We start from the raw sequence: 25,123 nt of genomic DNA on the forward strand, positions 1-25,123 counted from the left end.
CAGGGTTTCTAAAACTATTGAACACTTAAGCTTGCAGTATATTGAGAAAAGTAGTGTTCAGCAGTACAATTATCTCAAACTATTGTTAAAGCAAATATAAAAATCAAGTTTTGTATGCAAATATGTACAGAAATGTTCACAATTTATACAGTTCTAAAATTATTACTGCCACTGTGAACAGCCTTTCAGCTGAGCTCTCAGAACATACATTTTTAGGCCAAGAAATACTTAATTCTAACTCTTCAAAATTAAGGCAAGTTTTAAATGAAGAAAAATGCTTGGTTGCTTTCCCAAACTAATAGTGCAAGCTCTGTTAGCAACATTTGGAGCCAGCTATGTAAAACCTTTAAATTGAAGGACTCTTACTACCTCAAATGCTATAGGTAGAAACTACTTATTTAGCTTTCAATGGGGAAAGAGCTTGTTCTTGAATTTCAACATTTTTGTCTTTTTAACTGCCTGTGTTCTTGTTTTAGGTTTTTCCCCTCGATTATATTCTTATTACAACTATTGTTATGTACTTTATCTTCACTTCGATGGCAGGGATTCGAAATATGGGTATATGGTTCTTCTGGATAAGGGTAAATGTTACTTCAGAGTTCATAATGTTCAGTAGGATGTTTGAAGAATGTGATCATATATTAAATAAGTAGTAATTATTTATTAACTGTGTCATAAATTCTTGACTTTGAGAATAGCATTTTCTGTATGTCTAATGAGAGTTAGAAGTCTATTGTACAATTTTCACTGCTTTTCAAAGTTGTTAAGGTGTTTGCTAAGCTATCAGACCAAAACTGATGTTCTACTTTGATAATACAGTCAGCTGACTCAGGTGTTCAATCCATGGCATTTTGGCTTCTGGCTTTTCAAAGTTAAAACCATATAAATCTGATATACTGGAAGTATTAGTAAATTCTGTGGTTAAAATAATAGCTTGAGAAGAGAGAAAACAGTACGGTGAGGACAAGGCATATCTGCATAGATAATATTTTAAAAAGGAGCTTCGTATGCAACAGTACGCCATTTAAGCCTATGATGCTTGTTTAAATATTTCCCTGCTCCTGTGCCTATTTTCCCTTTAATACTGTAACCCTTTCATGTGGTAACACCCCAAAATTGTGAACAGTGACCCTGAATCCTAGTAAAGAGTTGTAAGATTGGCTGTTAGTTTGGGTCTTCTGTCACTTACCTCAGCTGCAAGCTTCTTAACCATGATGTGGTACTCACATTGACCCTTGGGGGATTACAGAATAGAGTGGTATCTACAGGTTAACAGTGAAGGATTATATGCAAGTTTTCTCAGAGCCTGTGAAGATTATTGCATAACTCTGTCCACTATTTTCTAGATCTGAGTAGAGGTGTAGTGATAGATGATGATGCCTCACCTTGACCGAAGGACACGATATTCTTTTATAAACTAAGGCACAGTTGATTACCAGTGATAGGCAACACCATTTAAAGCTTACTAATAACTGCCACTTTAATCAATGTTCTAGGTCATTAATATGAGCAACAATTATTTGGTTAAGTAGCTGTGCTTTCAAATTCAGGCAAAACCACCTGAAAACCTGTTTTGATTAATTGCAATTAAGTTGTCATATGATAACTTTAGCAGCCTTCTTCTTCTGTCTATAGAATTAGAGCTGTTACTTGAATTAGAGAGGATTTTAAATGTCTTCAGAAAAAAAAAAAATATTAATATTTGTATGTTTTCTGCTTTTAGCTTTATAAAATCAGACGAGGAAAAACTCGACCTCAAGCACTCTTGTTTCTCTGTATGATTCTTCTGTTGATAGTTCTTCATACAAGTTACATGATCTACAGTCTTGCCCCTCAGTATGTCATGTATGGAAGCCAAAAATACCTGGTACAGGTGAGATGTCATTTTTCTTAAATGTAAATTTGCCTTCTGTATCAAAAATGCACTGTTTACAGTGACTTTTAAAGCAAGGTCCATTATCAGTTTTGAGGACTTGTGTAGCCAAGTTACTTTAACAACTGGTAAGTCTCTGGATAATACACTAACCAGAAACTAGTTGTACCATATATAACATAATTCCCAAACATCTTCAGACAGTGTAAAACTTTGAATATTGCTTCAGTTCTTTTGACAAGACAGCTGTTAGCTTCTACTAGATTTTGTACTGCTATGCTTAGGTTACTGAGTGATTGCAATGAGGATTAATTTTAGTGTGCAAGGATGTCTATAGAGTGGAAGCAATGTTATTGTTTGGTAGTTGATAGCTTTTACGTGCATATGTGAGAAATGACAAAGATAATTTTATATAGTAGAGGATAATAAGAATTAAGCTGAGTATGTGCTGATAGATCACATTTCAGACTCTTTGGACTGTCTAGCTTCATGAAACTCATTCCAGTTCTTGTTCTATAAAATCTTCTACAGAATTGAGTAGTTAATATTAGTCTCTACTTTTGTTATTACACTTCTGTGTACTTCAGGGTTGTGGTTTAAGTCTTTTGTCTTCTGTACCTAAAGGCTTTAACTGTTGTATTTCATCTTAGTTTGAGTGGAGGTCTTAAGATCTTTTGGGAAGTTCAACGTTACACATCATAAGCATCTTGAGGGGCTTTATGGACAGCTCTTTACCATGATCTGGTATCCTACAAGGGTAGGCTTTGTTAGACCTGGTCTTTCAAACATAGACAGCTAACCAGGTCCAGATATCCTGGTGTGCTGTTTGGTGTTAGAAGTATAAGCTTCACAAAGACAAAACAATGGAACCAGAGTTGTTGGGAGAAGAAATTTTAATGAGACTGAAGTAACTAGGTGCTGTTTTGAGCATTCAGAATACTTCTATCAGTTTTCCAGGAGGCTGTGCCTCTGGGGAAAGATTACATTGCTTTAAAAAAACCAATCACCTACCAACCACATTCAGCTGAAAATATTTAGTAAAATGTGTAGCTTATCAGCATCAGTTATTTCAGTTTAAGCAGAACAGATGCAGAATACTTTGAGCAAAAGGATTACAAGAAGAAATTGAAGTTGACCTAGTGTTAAACATGCTGAAGAAGAGGAATCTGATCAACTTAAGTGGGCTGAGTTGATGTGGTAGAATTTTCACAGCAGGAGGTAAAGCATTTAATAAATGCTGCTCTTCTACTATACACCTTCTAATGTACTGTACACTCTTCTACTCTTTACACCTAAATTGTCTGGTAATGGGAGGCTGGTCATCCTCATACCAATCCAAACGCAGTAATAGAATCACTGTAGGGGACTTGAATATTTGGTGTTTAGGAATGCATTTTTAATATTATGCTAGATATAACTAATACAAAATAAATATGCTTAGGAATCTAGAAATGGGCTCAACTGGTCAGAATTAGGGTAGCAGCAAGAAACTAAGCTGAAAATCAGTTTAGGAAAATGGTTGGCTTCTGTGGTGAGTTTTCATAGAATTCCTGGCATGATTACTTACTATGTATGTATTCTAGAATATGATACAGCTGTATCTGAATTAGTTATGAACTCAAGTCCCTGAAAAAGGCAGTTTGTTAGGTTTGGTTTTTTTTTATATTGCAGACTGATTGTATGTCTCTAATTACAGTGCAGAACAATTGTGGGTGGAAAGGTAGGAAACACAATTACATTAAGTCTCATACCAAGCCAGTCTTTAAACCTTTCAGTGACCTGAAAAAAGAATCCATCATGATAAAGCTTGCAGATAACAGGGAAGATAGAAAAGTAAATAATAGTCTGTAGCTAGCAGTTTGTTTTGCTTTATGAATGAAATGACAATGTTTCAATAAAATAGTGTGTATATTAAGGGGGCAGAAGAATTGGGACTTGCATGTTAATAGTTTATGACAGATGGTATCAGAGCATAAATACATAGCTTGTAACAAATAGAGCACAGCAGTAGGAAGGCTCTTATGTCATTCAAACAGCTATTGAAATGCAACCCTGGTCAGTACTGCAAGAAGGATTAGCTGGAGTGGTTGAGTAGAGCTACAACTTTTAATTTAAAGGATTAACAAACTGTTACAGCCAAGATAGCTATCCTGGATCTTTAGCTTCTTATATTGTGTTTCAAAAAGCTTTGAAAAGAGCTATGTTTAAAGTCCATAGTTGTTTTTATTGTTAAAATAACATAAAGCATAAAGAGTATGATCGTAAATTACATCTGGACTTCTCTGCCCTACTGAGTGATGACAAGGCTTTCAGACCACATCCTCTCAGCCTTTCAAAATGTGCCAGACACATTTCCTGTGTCTGACTGTCCTGGTAACTGGATGTTAAATTTTTGTATTTTGAAATGCAGAGTCATGTTGGCTGGAAATCAAGAGTTGTACATTTTTCTGTGAATGTTAGCAATAAGGAGGTGGTTAAGTTATGAATTGGTTATTATGGAACTGAGGAGTGACCAGGAACATACACAGGAACTGGTCAAATTAAATAGATTTTGTGCATATGTCAGGCTTCCTGATGATGGAAGCTCTGTGCACCAGTTTGCTTTGACAGCCTAGATTTTTATTGCTCACACACACCATAGTCAATTTCAACATTTCAGGTAAAACCATGGTAACCAACACAGTACAGAGTCAATAAATAAGCAATATTCTGTATCAGCTCAGTGTATGCATGGGCTGATAAACATGTATGTCAGAATCTGGGGACTCACAGTGTGTAAAAGGAGCACTTCCCCCTTTTCTTTGCTCTACAGTGATTCCCAATGTAGTGACCTGTCAAACTCATTTGTAACCAAAATTTATAGTGATGCATTAGACAGGTTAGAATTCCATTTGAATCTTGAATTGTTTCCTTTGAGACTCTTATTCTTGACAGGACATTTTAACTTTGAAGTGCTGTCTTGTCTTCCTTTCCTGCTACAGCTAGAAAAACAGATCTCTGGTGAGGCAATTAATGTTAGCTAGACCTGGGCTACTTGCTTTATTTAAATCTTTGACCATTGGTATGTTCAAAGCATTTGTTCACAATCAGGTTTCTTTAGTTATGATGTCTGTAGGAAACTTTTGAAAGTTCTTTTGGATTTAGTGTCCTTACCAACTGAGGGCCTGTTTAGGTTTGATCAATGGAATTCTTCAAACACTGAGGAATGGTTGGGGTCATCTCTTAGCCTTTTTAACATCTGTGAACAACTGTGAGTCTCTTTATAGCCTTTCACAAAGGTAGAGTTCTGTCCACATCCAGACCTTCTCAGCTTTGTAGCAAAAACAAAATATTGCCCATAAGTGCAAGTGCTATTTCTAGTCAGTGAGGCCTTGTTTTTTCCATTTGTTTGAAAGACCACTGCTTGCTGATGTTTCTGCCTAATGGACTTGTAAGACCTGACTGGCCCAGACAGGAATTAAAAGGTCAGCATTTCCCATAAGTGACACTGTCCCTTTGCCCTGGTTGAGGGCCAGAGCAGCAGCAGTCACCTTCCTTCCTCAGCCTTTGCATAGATAATTTCGAGGAGTGGGGCTAAGTTGCAGGACACTGAGTATCTCCATTGTCATCAGCAGGAATCCAAAAGTATTGATTAGGTGGTGCACAAATAGATGTTTTAAATGTCTTGATCTTGAACATAAGCAGGAATAAATTATGTAATGGGCTGTAACCTAACCCTTTACATGATAGCTTATTATTTCCCTAAGTGTCCAAAAAGTGTTAGCTTTTGAAGCACACACAGAGTTAACAAGTGCTTGGTTTTGTCTTCGGCTTGACTTTGAGGCATCCCATTTTCAGCTTTGGACTAGGAACTGGAACACTGGAGTTTTACTCTGACAACATTCATACTAGAAGTATCTGAGCCTTGAGTGCTCTACTCTGTAGTGCTAAGTAAATTATTTTGAGGAATTGTTCTGTAGATATCTCTCTGTCACTTATGCATCTCTGTCCAGTCATTTTCTTGGGCAAAAGGGGCTCTACCTTCTGTGTATGTATGCTAATAAAAATCTGCTGAGGTGACAGCATTATGGGCATAGCTCTCATAGCTTTTCTGGGAAATAGCACGATTTGGGTGCCTCTGAAGTACCTGAATGCTAATGCACAGAGCAGGGAAAACACAGGAGGAATTAGAAGCTTACATGTAGTTGCAGCTCTGCAACCCACTGGGATCAGAGACTTGGTGAAATAGCTCTCACAAGTGGAGTGCTGCCATGGCTTAGGTGTGAGCTCTGAGAGAGACAGTGGGAATGGCTAATAGGGAGAGTTGACCTTTATGTGAGAAAACAGTGGGAATGTGTGGAGTTTTGCTTTAGCACCAGCTAAGTGCTTATGGAATGACATAAGGAAGTAGTAGTAGATGATCCCTTAAGACAACTATAAGTAAGTTCATGTTCTCAGGTTTCCAGTCCTCACAGGAGGCATGAGCCACCCAGGTATCTGCTGAAAAAACAACACAGTGAATACAAGCAGTACAGGAGGCTTCTAGACTGCACTGACAACTTCCTGACACAGGCAATTGAGGAACTGAAATAGGGAGATGCTGTCTTGGACCTGGTGCTGAAACAAGGAATAAATGATCATGGGCAGTCATGGCTGCAGTTAGCATGCAATGGTGAAAGTTCAGTATCCCAAGAGGATCTGAAGAATACAAATAGTAGGATCACAGGCCTTGGGCTCAGGAGAGCAGATTTTGGCATGTTCAGGGACCCGTTTAGAAGAGTTATAGTGTATAGAAACTGATTATGTACTGGCAAAGGTGGGATTTTTTTTTTTCTAATTTCATTCAGTGGATGAAATGATACTGAACTCTTGTTAAATCTTACTATAAGTATTGTTACTTTTTAGCTAATCTTTTAATATAAGTAATAACTTGCAACTTGTTTTTGTGTGGGTTAGCTTTGTGTAAGACTACTTATGCTGTAATACTTGTGTAGTTCGTGCAATACTACTTATTCAAATTTAAGTTTCTTAAATATATGTTAGAAATTCTAGCCACGTAAAAATGAAAATGGTTCGGCTGATAGTTATGAGATTATCATTAAGTTTAGCATGGCAAATGTGATTATTAATTTTTGTAAGGTAGGGTTAATGCCATGAAATGCTTTACTTTGTCTTGGTTTTCAAATACATGTTTCTATTTTTCATACCTGTTTTGGGAAAATGCAGTAAACTTTCAGTGGACCTTGACAAGATTTTTACTAGTGTAGGGGAGAAGGACTGCTAGGGAAAGAGGCTGATTTTATGGCTTTAAGGTACACCCTGGTGCCTGGAGCTTGTGGAAAGCATTTAGAGTTGAATCTAGATATGTCAGATGTCTTAAATTACAGGATTCTTCATGGAGAAGAAGGATGATAGCAGACGTCGAAAAAAGCATAGGTATTATCAAAGGAAACCTGCAGGTCTAGCTATTGTTGCATGTTGTATTTTAAATTTCTGCTATTTTAAAAGAAAATGGATAAAGATATGGAAGACAGAATTTTGAGATTGCAAGATACTGATTGTTCTGTGCTTTTTTTTGTATGTCTTTGTATTACTGTACAATGTATAATGCTTTTCATTGAAAAAAGCACTCCCCTTGACTGATCAGTGTAAGCTGTGATGGTGACAGCCAGCAGGACTACCTTCTGGAGCTGGACAACTGCTTAATGTGCACTAAAGAATTGAGATTGCATGTCATTTGTTCTTAGGCAGTTGATCCTATCTGCACATTGTCCTTTTCTTTTCAGTTCCATTTTATTTCCTGGTATCTGTACCTAATAATTCTCCTTTTGGATCAGTCTCTTCTAAGGGCACCAGTGGTTTCCACGCTTCCACGTGTTTGCATGAAATGAATGTAACTCTTCATGTAAACGGTTGCTTTTTTGGATAGACACTTGGTTGTTTTTCTTGAATGTTCAGAGTGAAAGCTGAATTTACTCAGTAATGATACCTTTGTCAATTAAGTTGTCAGAAGTACTTTGTTTTATGTGCCATCTTGTGCTGATTTCTGGTGAGTTTTAAGGGACATGTTTTCTTCAGGCTGGAAAGGAAAAGGTGTTGACCCCTACTGATTTCTTTAGAGGGCTTCCTGTTTCGGAAATGAGGGTGGAAGTAAGTACAGTAGATATGAGACCCTTTAAAGTGAGTTGGTGTATGCAGAAATCAATGTTGTACAAAGGATTTGCACTGGATTCTGCTAAAATTATTCACTGACTATTTAAAAGTAAGTGTGGTACATAAAGAGTTCATATATTCTCTGAAAGGGTCAATTTGTACCAAGATTTGAGACATCAAGCAGGAATATTTAGGTTTTCTGTGGTTTGCTTTAACATAACTTGTCTTCCTCCACCCTGGCTATCTAAGTACACTGGATGCTAGAATCTAGCTTTTACCTCAGAAGTAAACAGTATGTGGTAACTTTAAGTATAACACTTCCACAGTGTCTTCAGCACCAAAGTTGAATTCCAGGTTAATTTTATGCACTGTTAAAAGGTTTAATTTCAGAGATGAAGTTTTCCATGTGTCTGGAAAAGTACACAAGCTATTACTCTTTTTAAATGAAAGCGTATTTAGAAATATTCATGTTGTACCACTTAGGGTTCCTCTGCATATACTGTTCAAAAACCATTTTAATCCTTTTGAATATTGTAAGAGATTTTTCAAAGGCTTTTTTATAAAATTAATAATTTATTGGGAGATACTTGTTTTGCTGTGTATGAAAGAACACTGCTGGTAAACTAGTGTACTAATTATTCATCTTTATGATGCAGACTAATAAGACAATTGATGGCCAGCCAAGGAATGTGACAACATTTGTATCTAAAGATTGTGATGCAGATGCACCTGAAGGTAAAAAAAAAAATAAATTCTTCTATTTCCCTTGTGATATGTGCATGCTCAGCTCAATAACAAGCAGCTCAAAAGTAATGAGCAGCTTGATCTCTTCATGGTTTTGATTTGCTTTGGTCTAGTATGAAGCTTTTATTTATAGCTATGTCCAGAAAATAGCTTGCTTACAGCTTATTTAATTAATTTGAAAAAATTACTGTTTTTAGTAGAAACCTTGTGTAACAATGCATTCTAGTTACTTTTAAGTCTTTCATTTGCTTTAAGGTGTATGTAGAAGACCTGAAAAGTAAACCCTGTGCTTTGGATAGTTTAGCATCTCAAGTGTCACTTCAGTATATACATTTATCATGCAAACATGTAAAGAGTATTCTGTCACATTTTGCAGTGTACTCAGGAAAACAGATCTGAACTTCTCAGTGCAACTTTACAGATAAGAATTCTGCAGGTTTATTCAGGTGTAAATAGGGGCTGTTCCGTGAGCAAAAACACTAGTGGAACTTGACATCTTAAGCTTTTTTTCTTGTAATCCACTTCATTTATAATTCCCTACAACATCCAGTATAATTCTCAATCATCTGTATTGTTAGCCATCCCTTTTTGACCCATTGTTTGGGCAGAAAATGTGTTCTGGATATTCTGGAGCTGTGAGTAGTGACTAGCAAGCAGATGGATAATTGTGGAACTTGCAGAGATGGGAAGGCAAAGAAGAGCTTAATGCTGAATTTTTTTTTGAGATAATGATAATGTTTTATTTAGACTTTATTTCTATGTGAAACTTGCTAAAGCTGGGAATGAGTTTTCACCTGGTTTCATTAAAAAAAACAAACTAATGGAAATAATTCTGGATTTGGTTTTTATAATGTTGTCTTTCCCTTTCCTTGTCCTCTGTATATAAACTATATATCTTTGACAGTTTATATTGCAATAGCCATTGTACTGCTGATACTGCTGTTTAAGGTCACCATCACTTTTATTCCTTTTTTTATCCCTTAAAAAAAAAAAAAAATCAGCAAAAGATTTGTGGCTTTCAGAACGGTCCAGATTTTCTCACACTGAATCTCTCAGTTGTTTTCTATCTGTCAAACTTTCAGCTCCTCTGTATAAGAAGGAACTGAATTAAGTATTTATATACTTACAAAGATGCTTGATGGTGTTTGTTAATCTATAGAAAAAATATGTTGTCCAGTGTTCTCATCTAATTACCACTATTCTGTAGCTACTGAATTCTGACTATGCTTCTAGAAGTCCTTACCAACTCCTTGTTTTCTTCCAACTTGTGTTATTGGGAAAGATAACTTTTAATTTGAGACCATTTTTTTACTAGTGGAGATAACTGGGCCATTGTTTTTTTTTCCCAGTCTCACGCTGTGATCTCTCTTGCAGGGTGGTTCCCTGGTATTTAAACTCGTCCTCAAATTCAGTATGCAGGTGTTAGCCTGTTCCTGGTGGTTCATACCATTTCCCAAGGGGGATGGATTTTTCTCTTGTCACCTCCATACTTCAAATAAATAATTCATCCACTTTTTTTTTTTGTAGCTATTTTTATATTTAATGCAGTTTTAAGTGTTTTGACTTTTTGGCAAATGTAATAGTTCAATTAATATTTAAGCTGCCGTATATTTGTGATTAAAAATAGAAATTCTTCTGTGGCAGAGTCTGTAAGAGCAAAATCTGTTGTCTTTCAAAATGAGATCACTTTGAGTGGGTTGTACAGATCTTTATTTCTTGTAAACAGCTTCTTGGCTTGGCTAGTATTTGCTGGGAGAAGAATATACTCACTGGCATGAGTAAGTTCTTTAGTCTTGACTTTTCTGGGAGAAATTAAAAACTAGTCTGATTTCCTCAGACTTTGTTGCTAAACTGTAGGAACTGGGGTTGGACTGAAATAAACTTCCTAGATTCCACATATGCTTGATGATATTTGAGTACTTTGAATACTTTTTATGATTTATTTGTTTTCCTAATTTGCTTTGATCAATGGAAACAAAGCTGATGCTTAAAACTAGTGTACTAGTGTACTGAACACACATGCTGTCCTAAGTGGTGGCTTTGGTTTGCCATCATTAACATGTGCTGCTGCACTGGATATCTGAGTCGTGTTCTTGTAACAGCAAAAAGGTGGAGAAGGTATTCATATGCTGTTCTAGGACAGCCTAGTGTAAGTAGAAAATGGATGGATATTTCTTAAATGTGAACATTAATGTGATCAAAAGGCTCTAGTGGAGTTCTGTGAGCAACAGACATAGTCAGGCCATTGAAGGTTTTTTATAAATGAAAGAAATGTTTTTCTAATACTCAACTTTAAGAAAAACAAAACAAAACAAAAACCTCATTAGTGAAAACACTTTATGCATTTTTTCATCCTGGTCAATTTTAGAAAGAGGAAATGTAATGATTGCCTTAGAATACCTGCCATTTTTAATAGGTGGTAATGAAAACTAAAGACAATAACTTTTGTAGATGCTACTCTTAGGCTATGTGTTCAGTTGGAATATGTTGTCAAGTGATACTTATTTAAAAGGTAGGATCTAGATTTTAGGATAAAATTTCTCTCAGTTTTAAGGATACAAGGCACAGAGCAAAAAGACGCAACTGATTTCAAGTTGAGATAAAGGTTGGCCAAGCACTTGTGTTTATTGACCTCTCTGGTGTTAGGGTTTTATGTAAACCACTGAACTGGAACTAAATGCAAATATTGGTTTGTCTTCTCAGCACTTTATTTTGCTTTATTTAAGCTGAATTAATTAAAACAGGTGTTTTTCCTTAAACATAAACCAAACTATGACCTCTTAATGGCTGTGCTGACAGATGAGCTTATAACAATCTGCTCTATTGACTACTCGGATGTTGTAGATTTGATCTCTACTTACTGTAACTAAGTACACTTTTTTCTTTTCTGAAATGCGGAGATACCTGATCTGATCTTGTTGCAGCAACTAATACTAAAAAACTTCAATCTTGTTAAACTCAGGCTTTAATGAGCAGTGTTTTCTATATAAGAGTTTTAAACCAGTGCTAGGCTTGATGAAAAGGACAATTACACTTTTTGAAGAAACGTAAGGCAGTTAAAATACAGTCTTATAAAAACACAGTCTTAAGTATTTAAGGATAAATAAATAATTTGGGGGGGTTTAGCATTATATTGTCTGCTTTCATGCAGCTAAGCTTGTCTCCATTTACTCCTAGGATCCAGGAGGTGAATCTGCTTTATACTGAATGCCAGGGGCCCTAACATAACCTCCTGAAATGGACAAAACAGAAGCTAAAAAGTAATAGAGCAGGCTACATCATTAAAGTACTGTTTCTTAGTTACACTTAAACATCTTGCACAAAAGGCTTGTGTTCTGGTCAACAAACTTTTTAGAATTCTTTCGGAGCAGCACATTTAATAGTTATGGGCAAAACAAGCTTTAGTTTTCAGTGTTGGACACAGTTGGGCAAAGACCTTGTTTGATCATTTTCAGGGACTAATGCCAGCTGGAGTGTTGGGTCTGCAATTCAGTTGAGCAAAAGGTTGAGCAAAGGAGCTCAAATATATGATTGACTCTTGCAGATGGACTAATGCATTGGTAACTTGGCATAGGTTTAGCTGAACAGGTTAGTGAGATTTTGTGTAGATGAGCAATAACTCAGCTCCAAGCTTGTGTACAAGACTTTTCCCAGCCTTGCTTATGAGATCTGGTAAATACTATCTGCTTTTTTTCTAGACCAGAAAACCATAAAGGTTGTTTTTCAAACATTATTCACTGTAAAAGCATAGTATGCTACGAATCCCCCTTGAGTTGGACTCTCTTATTTCCTTAATTGGCAAAATGAGCCTTACTTAAGCCCTACTAGATGCTGAGTACAGTTTTATCTGCTGCACCTTTTGTATAGACCTGCACTGGCTTCAACTGCCTATTAAGTGGGAAGGAAGAAGGTTATCTCAATTTCTAAAAGCCTTGAACTGAACAGGTCTTATTGTGCTAGTTAGAACTATGCCTTATAGGACACTCTTGTCAGCTGGCAGTCAACAAGTGCAAGACCTCAGGCTTTATTTTAACCTGAATAAAGACTAGATGTAGACATTGCCCAAGGTAAAAAGGAACATCAAATATGAATGCCAAAGCAGTAGTGTATTTTTTTTCTCCTTAAGAGAAATCCAGGAAGCATCCAAAGTGAAAGCACAAGTAAATTGCTCAGAACCTTCAATATTAGTGATTTTGTGTTAAGTATATTACGACCATCAATTACTTCTTCCAAATGATTGTTTTAAATAAATTAATTTGCAAAGTTATAATATGCTTCAGAAAAAGTTTAAAGGGGGATTTTAGTGAGGACTTAATTTTCCTGTTACTGAATGACCTTACCAGTAGTTTACCTTGAATTTCTACTTATACCTAAGATTATTCAAGGCCTTCGTAACAATGAGATAAACAAAATGGTGCATGTTTGATTCCAAACTACCCTGTTTAGGTCCTACCCTTGTGAACAGTTATGAGCTGCTCTGAACTACCCCTCTTCTCACTACAATAGACCATAACTGGAGAGAGAGGAAGCTGCATTTACTGAATTCTCTGAAGTGTTGAATATAGTTTAGCAGTAAAGCAATTGCATAATCTCTTATTGGGTCAAAATCCTAGTTTTATTGCCTGTTGGATTTAAGTCTAACAGTTAAGTGAAATGCTCTGATATTATCAGTACTTTGGAATGAGTTGAAGCTCCTTAGAGTCGAGGGGTATGCATCCATTATTAAAAGGAAGTAACAAACCTAGTGCAAGTACCCCTTTGAGTAATAAACCTACCAACTATTTGTCTACAAAATGATCCTTTTAATAAAGGAAGTTCTCTTACCAAAATAAGGTGACATATTTGGCCTCTCTATAAAGGACACCACCAAATCTTTTAATCACAGAGAAACATTAATTACAGTGTGTATTGGAAATATTTCAGTAAAAAGTGGGAAGCTGCTTCTGCTAGTTTAATCAAATTATCATTTTATCTTGGTACAGACAGCTGATGAATTCATTACATAACATGCTCAAGAACAGCAATACAGAGAACTAAGCAGTGTATAACTATGGCTGGTGAAGCTACATACAGACATTTCCTGTTCATCTTCAAATATGGCTTGCCCAATAGAATTACACAGAATCAAGTCATGAACATGGTATCCTTCACTGCCCAGGATGTATCCTGCAACTGCATGGGATTTGCACAGTCCTGTGTCATTCATCCAGTTTGAACTGTGTGAGAAACTTGACTGGATTACAGTCAATTGTGTCATAAATTATGTGACTGAAGGAGGAAGAATATGGGAAAGATGGAAAGGAAGCCATTGTTTTCAAAGCATCTTGAATGAGAAGATCACAAATTCAAATCCAACTTCTTATTTGAAATAAATTGGCATTGGGTCTTTTAAGTTTGACTCTTTAGTGATAGTCATAACTGGCTTTGCTCTCCAGAGGATAACTAAGCTGTTCCAGCACAGAAAGTTGCCCTACTTTGTCAAATGCTTCTTTGAGTGTTAGCTGGCTAAAAATACTTAGGTCTAAGAGGACAGAATCTGAAGTACTCTGTGTAAAGATATTAAGAGGTCAAGATCAATCTGTTAAAATGTTTTTATGCCCATCCAAATTCTTTTACATGTAGCGTGATCTCAGGATGGGAAAATAATGAATTCTTCTGACACAGGACAGACATCCTTCTTAAGTAGTGGTTAGCTAAAGACAGTATGAGACAAGTAGAAAGGACGTGACAAAATGAGGTTAACATTGAAGGTCAAGTGGTGTAACGTTGTTTCAAGGTGAACCCTGAACTAGAATCAAATGAAACTTGTACTAAGCTGGTACTGGAAAATGTGGTACGTAGGTAATGGAAAGAGTTTTGATTAGGATGATGACAGGTTGTGATGTCCACTGACTGCTTCCTTCTGGAATCTTGCATCCATGTTCATCACTAGGACATTGCCTTCAAAGAATTGTTTGCCCTTAGTTAATTAAAGATGTTTAAGGGAGACTCCGGAAGCACCTCTTGCAGAAGTTCAAATTTCAGTTGGCAGTTTAAAGGCAAAAAAATGGCAATTATATGACTTGTGTTCAAATGTGTCTGGCCAGTGTTTGCAATTAATTTAAATTGCATGTAGTGTTTAAAAAGATATCTAGTTTTAAGTGAAACAAAGCACACATATTCCCTCTGTAGGTTGATCCAATGATTTCGTGTTTCATAGAAAAAGGAATGTTACCTCAGTTCGGAATTAACATGGCTTCAGAATTTAGTCATTGGTTAATTATGTACCTTTTCACTATGCACATGGCTGTGTAGCATTAGTATTTTCTTCACTCAAAGGTATTTAATACAGATTAAAATCAAGTCATCCTTTAAACTTATGAAAAACAAGATGAATGGTTTTAGCTCTCTGAATCTCATTAAAGGTTTTTCCTCTAGTCTGTCAATACGTTAAAATCTTGACACACTCTGATTGTCTGTAACCAAACTAAAATAGAAACCTTATAGCCAGGTGCTATTTTCCATTGTAATGCCGTAGCCATGCTAGGATGAACTCCAAATCTCAAATGGCAAATAGAGGACTGATAGGCTCTTTGAATGTATAGAGGGAAGTGGTGAGAACTCTTGCCTACTTTTAGCTAAACCTTGTTTGTGCTTGCCTCTTTGTAAGATCTAATGCCCTTTTTCTTCAACTCAAACCTGCATTTTGTGTTCATGCTACTTTAGTCAAATTTGACTGTTGGAAAAATTGGTTATATGACCCGTATCGCTTTGTTGTTAGTATTTAGCATTCAGAAACTTTGGTGACTGTCTTCTCCTTTCAGCACAAAGTCTTGGAGGATCTTACTGGAAGTCTACTTAAGCTATGAATTCTTGCTAGCACTGATAAGACTTAGAGAAACTTCAGCCATTTAATGTCAACATTCATAGTCTGTAATTATCATTATGAAGTTGTATGACTACTGCAATAGTTCATGAGCTGCAATAGTTCTGTTACAAAATCAGATACAACTGTTTGTTACAAAACTAGACCTATTCCCACTGATTCCATAATTTTCTGGCTGTCTAGGTTTATATCAGGTTGGATTTGATCTGCAGATATGCCATATGAGATATCTGATGCAATCTATCTGTAGCTTGAATCACTAAAAAAAGCAGTTTACCTTCTAAATGATAGCTTGTCCCATGTAGTTTTTTCCATGTTTGTCATTAGTCCCTGGTTTCAAAGTTCCTGGCACTTACCCTGCTGAGTATTTTCCTGTGGCAGGATTTGGTTGCAAACTCACTGCAGCTCTTGTTGAATAAGGTATGTTTTTGAACTAGACTTCTAGTTTCTACAGGTCTCTCTTGGTGCCATCTTAATACCACTTCCAGCTAAGAAAAAACAACCAAACAAACCCAGAAAAAATCAACTGGAATGAAACAGCAAGCAGCTTTTTGTGCTTACATGTTTGACCTATATTTAAAAGGACTGTAGATAGCTGCAAACAATTGCTTAACATCTGAGGGATTTGATACTTATGCTTCTGTAGTGCACTGTAGTATTTCAAAGAGCTGTCAGATTGAAATGCTGGAAGCTTAGTGATTCCCATCTCTTTGAATGTAGCTGTTGTAGTTACAACCATTTAAGAAATATTTGCAGATGCTTGCTACAAGTGAATGAGCCGATTTCTGCAGGATGTTTTTCAACGTGTTTTTCAGTCTGATAAGGGATTGAAGGTGTAAATTTGTTGCAAAGATGAGGCAAGCCGTCATGAAGCTCTAAGACTTGCATTATAGTGAAAGCTGATACAGCAACAACTTGAAGATTTAAGCAATTTCAGGAAAAAAGTTAGCTCAAGGGAAGGAATAACTGGTATGGGATGCCACAAACTAAAAACTGCAAGTTTTGTTTAGCAGATTGATTTTTAGCTGGTGAAACCAGAGAAGAAGCAGCAGAAGGGCTGGCTTCTGAATTGCAAAGATAGGCTCAACAGCTGAATGAGGCTAGTATTAATTTTGTGTGTGTGTATGCATGTGTGTATGTATATATATTACAGCAGAGAAGAACATGGAAGAAGTGGGGATGTACAGAATTGGAATATGTCAAAAAACACTCGTGTAAAAACTGCTGAGTAACAGGCAGCTAAGAGCGCATAGTCATTTTCCTCGTTTAGCCAACAGGAAAAGAAGAAATACTGCATTTGTGGCTGGAGGCAGCTGTTACTGTCACTCCATCAATCTGTTTCCAGAGAAACCTGTGAAAGTGATATGTGAAACACAATCTTCAACTTCCATAGAAGTTGAAAATCCTAGAGTAACCTTAACACTTAAAGAAACATGGATGAAGTTAAGTTAAGTTGTGATATTATAGGTACAGAAGCAAAGGGGAAACTGGTAATTGTAGAACTTTTAATATACCTGTTAATATCTGAAGACTCTTGAAGCTTATTTTGTCTTGTCTGTCTGAACTCTTTGGTCTCTGACCAAAGGCAGAACCAGAAACAAGTCTCTTCTGGTTTCAATCTTTAGCAGAGTATTTATTTGTAAATATTATTACTTGCTGATTATTTCTACTATTTTGTGTGTTTGAAATTTTATTAAATGGGAAAACCAGTTTGTCTTGAGACTGCTGACTGTACTGTAGCACTCCTTCCCTCTGATGGTTAAAAGTGATTCTGATCACTTAACGGGAATTTATACTACGAGTGGAAGTGTCACTGCTTCTTGAGAGAAAAATCAATTGGACACTACGCAGCCATCAATATGGAATATGACTGTATGGGTCTGACAACATTATACTTGGTTTCTTATCTAGTTGAAGTGCCATGGTTTCTTGTGGACCATTAACTTTCTCATGCAGTTTCTCTGTACAGGTGAAGTTACTTTTTGGTCAGTTTGTTTACTATAAATTGACTCTTTGCATTGTATCTCTAGTAAAATATTGATTTGTAAGACAAAATTAAATAACAGGACTTCTATTCCATGTACTCTATAGCCATATATAGCCAATCCATGGGTCTTGCACATTTCTATAGTCTTTCATTAGTGGCCTGAATTACATTACACTTGTCCAAGATAAGATACTCAATTAAGACGTTCCTTTTCTTTTGAAGTCTGAGAAAGCATTATGGGTATTGCTGTAAAGAAAATGTTTCCATTATGAAAATAGCAAGGCTTTGTCAGAGCCCTTCAGTTTACCTTAGTGTGTTGCTTAAGGGGCATACCTGTCTGGGAAGCATTCTACCATCCAGTAAAACACACTATCATAGATCTTTCAAGTAAAATAATCCAAGGCTGCTCCATCTTCTGCCATTGCTTCGTTTCTGGTAAAGTGATGTTCCTTTGAGGCTGTTTTCAAGACTGAAATCTTTGTCCCGTACCTGTGCAGTTCATAAGAATTCTTGTTTTTCTCACTTTGTTTAAAATACTGATACTCTGTGGCAGAGAAACGTTTATCTGGCATCTACAACTAGTATCAATGTTACATCCAGGACGATGTTTAGGAGTGGTCTACCATGCTGTGTTCCGCAAGCTACAGATAACGACACTTGCTCTAGTTGTTTATTCTATCTGTCAAAGTGCATTTTAGCTTTGTTGCAGGAAGACCACAGTAAGAAAAGATTAGAATAAAACAAGCCAACTGCCACTAAATGGTTTTTAAACATGCTAAAATAGAACTGACTTGGCCTGTAGGAATGTTGATCATTCTGTGATATAAGATGCTGCTTGTCTGAAGTTGTACAACCCAACTGAAGCACAGGACTGTCAGTAAATAGTAAACTAGGTGAGTCATTGTATCTCAGTGGCACAATGAGAAGTAATATCTGGAAATCAGCAAAAGCCTAGAAAGAAATAATTTAATGTCACAGCTGTTGAAATGCTTTGGCATCTGAAGTACCAGAGGTATGCATTAACCGTCATCCCAGATAAATGTTTCTTTCCAAATAATGTGATTCAAACTGTGAGTAGGAGCACAGGCCAGATGCAGGTCCAGAAGTAATACCTGTAAAGTAGTAGTGGAAGTTTCCCCTTAGAAACACTTTCCCAGGTGAAATCTCAAATCTTTTGAAACTTGATGTATAATTTAATTTTATAAACATATCAAACCCTTTATTGAAGGTCAAGTTGCAAGTTGGACTGCAAGCAGCAGCTGCTTTTTGCAACACAGCATTTGAATGACTGGCAGCATCACTAAGTATTCTTGGGTACCTGAAGCCATGCCTTCTATGCTTTTAGGATTTGAAATATGCAATGCTTATACATTCTAGCACAGTGAAGCTGCAGGCATTTTTTGACAGTAGTTTTGAGTGTGTTTTAAGCAAACCTAGGTTCTGCTTGAAATTGGACGTGTAAGTTTCATCTGTCTGTGAATTGCATTCTTATTCTCAGTTGGGATTTTTCATCTAAAATGCCATGTTTAGTGTTATAGCTATCTGTGTTGTCTCAATGTCTATCTTCATGTAATATGAATTGTAATGCATCTTTACTTCAAGATGAACAAACATCTTCATTGTATGCTATGTGCTCTAGCTGCTCCAGTGGTTCACTGCTTGACTTGCTGCAGTCTATCAATGCTTCTTACTGTCGAGCCCAAAATGGCACTATTGCAGATGCAATTCCAGTCAGAATAGAAGCAAGCAATTGCATCCCTGGACCTGTTGGCTGTACTCCTGTTAGTGAAGCCTGGTATTCAGCTATATTTTTGAGTTGCAGATGAACACTGGTACCTATATTTATAACTTGTCTGCTGGGACATGAGGTCACTTTCTGCAAAGTTGCATTCAATCTGGTCAGCCCTCAACCTTCACCGTTGCACAGTGTCTGTTTGTTCCAGGTGCAGGACTTCTGTCTGTGTTAAATGTTGAGGACTATTTCACGGGGCTGGGAAAATAGGCTCCCTCTGAATCTTGCCATTTAATGTGTTAAACCTCTGCTCCCTACTTCTGCACAGTCTGATTTACAGAGGATATAATAAGTTCTGTTTTTCAGTTGATTAATGAAGAGGTAAAACAAGTGTACATGTCAGTATTGACTCTCAAGGAATGCCGATGTTTTTAAAACTGTTATTCACGATGATTTGTAACTCCTCCCTAGGGAGCCATTAACTTCTGTATAGTTTGTGAAAGCTCACTGTATGTTGAGATGCAGAAAAGACAGGCTGCATTATCTGTAAATGAGTTCTCATCATTTGAGTTTTTGGTGCATGAAATTACTTTTTAGGCTTTAAGATTTATTTATCCTTCATCTTAAACTAGCTGATTTACTTCACAGAAGAAGGCTTTGCTTGAAAATACTAGTACATTGAGCCTAAGAATTTTCTGATTCATTAGAATGAAAAACTTAATCAGTCACTCTTTGCTTAAAAAATTGTCTTTAATTGTGACTGTTTGGCTTTGTCGCTTGGCTGGCACTAAGTAATATGCTGTATTCTTAAAGTGGTGGGAGTTACCTATCAGAGGTTTGGTAGCTTTCCATATATACTGTTGTTCCAAACAATCAAGATATGTCAGTAATATTAACAGTAATTACCTTAATCCAGGTTATTCCTTATAACTCTTTCTAAATCCTATCATTTGGAGGAATCATTGGTTTTAAATCTCAGGTTATTTGGTAATATCTTCATCTGGAAGGAATAACTAAAATTTAGTTAGCTGAACTTGTGACACATTTCGTAGAAATTTTTTCTCAAGGTCAAACTGTTCTAAAATATTTACCATCATCTATTTAATCCAATTACTGTAGAGAGCCATCTGAAAGTCTTTTAGCTGTTTTTTAATTCGAGTAACCAGCTGGAGAGCTGCAGATGGTGTTGACAATACTATCTGCAATTATGAAGCATCTTCAGTTCACTGGCATTTTTTACTTTGTCAGAAACTTCACCTTTTCTATGGGCATATCATCCTAGCAAATAATGGAATGTTGGGTGGTGTGCTATTTGACAATTTTTTTCCTCTTAGGGTAGAGTAAGTACTTACCTTGTAGGGTAGTTACTATTGACTGGTGTTAACAGTGCTGGGGAGCAGCTGAACCAAAACAGTTATATCTGCATAACTGAGATGTAGTCTGGAAAGCCAGGAAGGATTAGCTCAGCCAAATTCCTTCCTTGTGCTTTCACTCTGTATGTGCTAGTGGAGAAGCATGCTTTCTCTAATTAAGCTGTTTTACACTTCAATTATCTGCAGAATGTGTCTGTCTGTGTGTTGCATTCTTTGTGTCTAGTAGTTGTGAAATCCCAGTTTAACTTTTTTTGTCTGGTGATGCTATGGAATGGATTTCAGAAATCAGTCTGCTGTATAAAGTAGTATTTAACTTAATGCTTTCAATTATTCTGTTAATTTTATAGAGTGTAAGTTGTAGGAGAACTGTTGAAGGAATGGAGTTATTTCTGTTTAGATAGTCATTCTAGACGCTGTAGGGATTTGATTTGGGAGCGCAGGAAGGGATCATCTTGGCAAGCAGACCTTCCTGAAAAAGAGCTATCCTTAACTCCTAACTTTCCTTGCCTCAGAAGATAAGGAGCTATGTGATGTGATATTGTTAAAGTAGTGCTTATCTAATGTGGAAGTTGACTCTTTAAATAAAATATTTATCTTCAGATACTGATGATTGTCAGCTCACTAGCTTGTAAGATGCCTGCTAAAAGTTAAACTAAATAAACAGCATCATATAACTCACAACTTCAGGAGGGGGGAAGTCTGTACTTTAACTGCGCTTGGAGATGTTTCCAAATATGGGCTCACAACTGAGGGAAGAATAGACAAATTCTGGGTTGCTTACTTTCTCTAGGGTTCAAATCATTTAGAATACCAGTTTATTTTCTGAAATGGGTTTTAGGTGGGGTTTGAAGCATAGTAAATGAGAAAAACAAGAGATGACATTGTACCTTAGCATAAACTCTTAAGGAGAGGTCAGTCAGCTGGTTCATGTGCCCTGTGGACTGCCCTCTGACACAAGCCCTTGAATGTTACAGGCTTGGTGGCCCATACAAGTCTTTATCCTACCTGCCTGCAGTCTTAAAAATGGCTTGACAATTTGATTCTTAATGCTATTGAAGTCTCTACTTTGTGATGGAGCAGAATACTAAGTATTTTTAGGTGTTGCTGTGTGTACGATGCTAGAAAGGGAGTAAGACTTAACCAATACTGTTGGGGTACAAATAAGCACTCTGTGATCTGAATCACAAAAGGCCCAGTATGTTGTGGGTGGTTTTGCCCACACAGCTCAACATTGAGCTGACTTTGATTTTTACAAAACTTATGCAATCCTTGTACAAAGACGTTTTTTTGAAGTACTGAAATGTGTGGGTTTTTTAGCACAGAATCTGCTTTGTATCTCTTCCTTATGGCTACAGTTTATTTAAAATGAGAGGTGAATAATTATCTGTGCCCTAACAGTAGTAGTTGCCACATCTGTAGGCAAAATTATACCTGATAGCAGAGAATTTGCCTGTGTAACTCTTACCTTAGTGTTATCTGTTTTCATATTCACTATTCCTTAACAAATATCCTGTTTGTATACCTGTTTGGTAAAGGACAGTATATTTGGTTTAATGGAGTGCTGAATACTCTCCAAAACTGTTAAATTATTATCCTATAAATTAGAATGGGCTGATTTTTATTTGGTCAGTGTTAATAATTAGTATTTGTTCTCCTTTTAGATCAGTGTATTGTTACCCGAACATACCTCTTTCTTCACAAATTTTGGTTCTTCAGTGCTGCCTATTACTTTGGGAACTGGGCATTCATCACAGTAAGTAGTTCGATCACTGAATCCAATTGGATAATTTGCAGTAGTTGTCACTGAATCATTTGCATCACCACACTGCCATTCAGTTCTACATATATTGCCCTTGTATGCCCCTTAATTGAATAACACTAACTTTTACTACTTGTTTTTAATTTCAGGTCTTTTTAATTGGATTAATTGTTTCCTGCTGTAAAGGCAAGAAGTCAGTCATTGAGGGTGAAGTGGATGAAGATGATTCAGATATGAGTGATGATGAACTGTCTGTTTACTACCGTTGATAGCCTTTTGCCTTCAAGCTGGAGAAATGTAATTTAAAGTCATGTTGTGAGTTGTACCCATGTGGAATTGGTATCCAAATAAACATCCTTGCACCTGTAATAATAGGGGAAATAAGTGTACTCACTTAAAGGGGTAAAAAACTGAGTAACACTGGGTATTACTGTTATAGCAGAACAAATACTGAAGCTGGGTTTGAATAATATATAGAAAATAATTAAATGTATATGTAACTTTCTGATGTATAATTTGATGAGCTATTGTATCTTTCAGAATTAATGGTACTTTTCTGTTAACTTAGGTTTTCTTAAATACTTTGAAGTCTAACTTTTATTTAAGCTCAAATAAAAATAGCTAAAATCCTGCAAAACAGGTTGTGTAAACATTGCTAGAAAGATTTGGAAGAGGTTTACACTTTCAGGAGGATGTGATTTGTCTTTCATGTTAGTTCTGCTGGTGTTTCTGGGATTCCCATTTGAAACTATAGCTAACAAGAGACTGTCCTTAAAGTTTGCCAAAAATAGAAAAATAAGTTCTTTCCATACTGTTATCCCCACTGAGTTACCATGGGAATCCTCAGGTAACTGTGGTGGCTTTAGCTCTTATCAAAGGAAATCACTAGTGTAAATGACAATATTCAGCATTGTTGCAGTGTTTTAGTACAGTTCAGTTCTGCTAACGCCAGGAGCCTGACTTAGTAATAAGCAATGGGGAATAATTAAGACGTGATGGATTTTTAACTTATTTTTCTCTTACGCAAATTGTCTAGTTTGAAGCTTTCTTTCAATATTTAATGTAAATGTTGTCAACTTGTTTACAAGCCAATATATTTATATAAACACAGTTCATAAATATTTTTGTCATTCGTGTTGTCTTTGTGAAGTTATTTTAGCTGTATAGTTAATGAGCTTTACTTCTAAGGCTGAAAAAATATCTTCAGATATCCTTTGACACACTCTGAAAGAAAAATGTTTAAAACTACAAGTTTTTAAACTTGTAATGCTATCTGAGAGAAATTAGTCCATGCAAGCACATGGAAATATAGCAGGTAATTTTTTTATAAGACTAACTCTTAAATAATTATTGAAATGTAAGGGAATTATTGATGTCCTGCTTAAATGTTTGCAAACTCTTACTGATAGGTTTTTGTTCAGTTATTTCAAAAGCAGTCTGCCTCTTCCTGCAGTATTTCAGAACAGCATGCTCTCAGAAGCTTCTGAAGTTTTAGTTGGTTTCAGTATTTCAAGAAGTTTTAGATGAGTTGCTTAGTTGATGCATGAACACAGGGAACTGATGTTGGGACTCTTACTGAAACAAACAAAATTGATATGTTTTAACAAGCCTTCTGTGCCAACTGCTCCAATAATATACATTTCTATGTGGCAACCTTGAAGAAAGTCTGTTGTAGCTTGATCATAAGCTGCAACTGTGCAGTCAAGTCTGCTCAAGTAATACCAATCGATTGTTTTGCTACCACTGAGGCATTTGAAAGGACAGAAATGTATTCAAACACTGATAGTAGGCACTGAAGCTTGACTAGAATGTCTGAGCTCCCTTTGACTAGAATTAGCTGAATGCAGTTTAGACATGACCATTGGGAAAACTTTCAAGGAATTACTTACAAAAACTCCAAGTAACTCAAACAGAAGTTGGAACATGATGCTAACTTCTTGGAAGTTGCATTCAGAGGTTATCAAGAAGTTATGGAGTTATGCTTCTTTGTGGATGCCCTGGTGAAAAACATTTAAATTAATTGCTTAGATGTTCGTGTTTTTTCTGGATTTTGTTCATGTTTCAATTTCAGCTTTATGATAATTAACACTAGTAGGATTGACAAATGTCACTCATTTAGCCTTTAGCTGTGAAATTATAGTCTAGAATTTTCTGCTGGTTTGAGTAAATTTGAACTTCCAGTCATGTTATAATCTAGTAGTCTACCTTGTAAGCAAACATCTAACCTCGGTGATCTTAGAGGTCCTTTCCAACCATGATAATTCTGTTTGTGTTTCACTACTTTGATTGTATGAATGATATTCCAAATCCATCTCTGTAGTGTGAGCTTTGAAAACTTCTGAATAGCTGTAGTGCTATTGTCAGACCTGGCATAAGTCAGATATTTTGTTGTTGTTGTAGTTCTATAGTCAGCTTCTACTATGTTGGAGGCTCATGAACATTTAAAAACCAGTGAGCATTACATCTTGCTGACACATCAAGCATAAACCACTGTCATCAGAAATATGTTTAATAGCATTCAGCAGAAACATATGCTAAATGGTTCCTCATTTTGCTGCTTGGTCTGTAGGGATTGGTAGATTATCTAGATTTACAAATCAGAAATACAATAAAGCCTGTAATAATCTGCTTTGGTTGTTAGCTGAAAGTTGGCAGTAT

General features: G+C 36.3%; 1 protein-coding gene across 2 annotated transcripts in view; it reads left to right on the forward strand.

The window, feature by feature from the left end:
- Window positions 1–23,597, forward strand: part of LMBRD1 (LMBR1 domain containing 1) — a 72,124-nt gene extending 48,527 nt beyond the window's left edge. The window contains exons 12-16 of one of the 2 annotated variants that reach the window (XM_051613713.1): window positions 477–581; window positions 1,724–1,873; window positions 8,662–8,740; window positions 22,368–22,459; window positions 22,615–23,597. In XM_051613713.1, the coding sequence (XP_051469673.1) occupies window positions 477–581; window positions 1,724–1,873; window positions 8,662–8,740; window positions 22,368–22,459; window positions 22,615–22,734 (546 nt within the window). In that variant the 3' untranslated portion in view covers window positions 22,735–23,597. The remainder of the gene's footprint in view (window positions 1–476; window positions 582–1,723; window positions 1,874–8,661; window positions 8,741–22,367; window positions 22,460–22,614) is intronic. The other variant, XM_051613714.1, reaches the window with a different exon arrangement.
- Window positions 23,598–25,123: the final 1,526 nt, after the last annotated feature.

The sequence above is a fragment of the Apus apus genome, chromosome 3 (genome assembly GCF_020740795.1).
Source record: "Apus apus isolate bApuApu2 chromosome 3, bApuApu2.pri.cur, whole genome shotgun sequence".
In the NCBI taxonomy this organism is placed as follows: Eukaryota; Metazoa; Chordata; class Aves; order Apodiformes; family Apodidae; genus Apus; species Apus apus.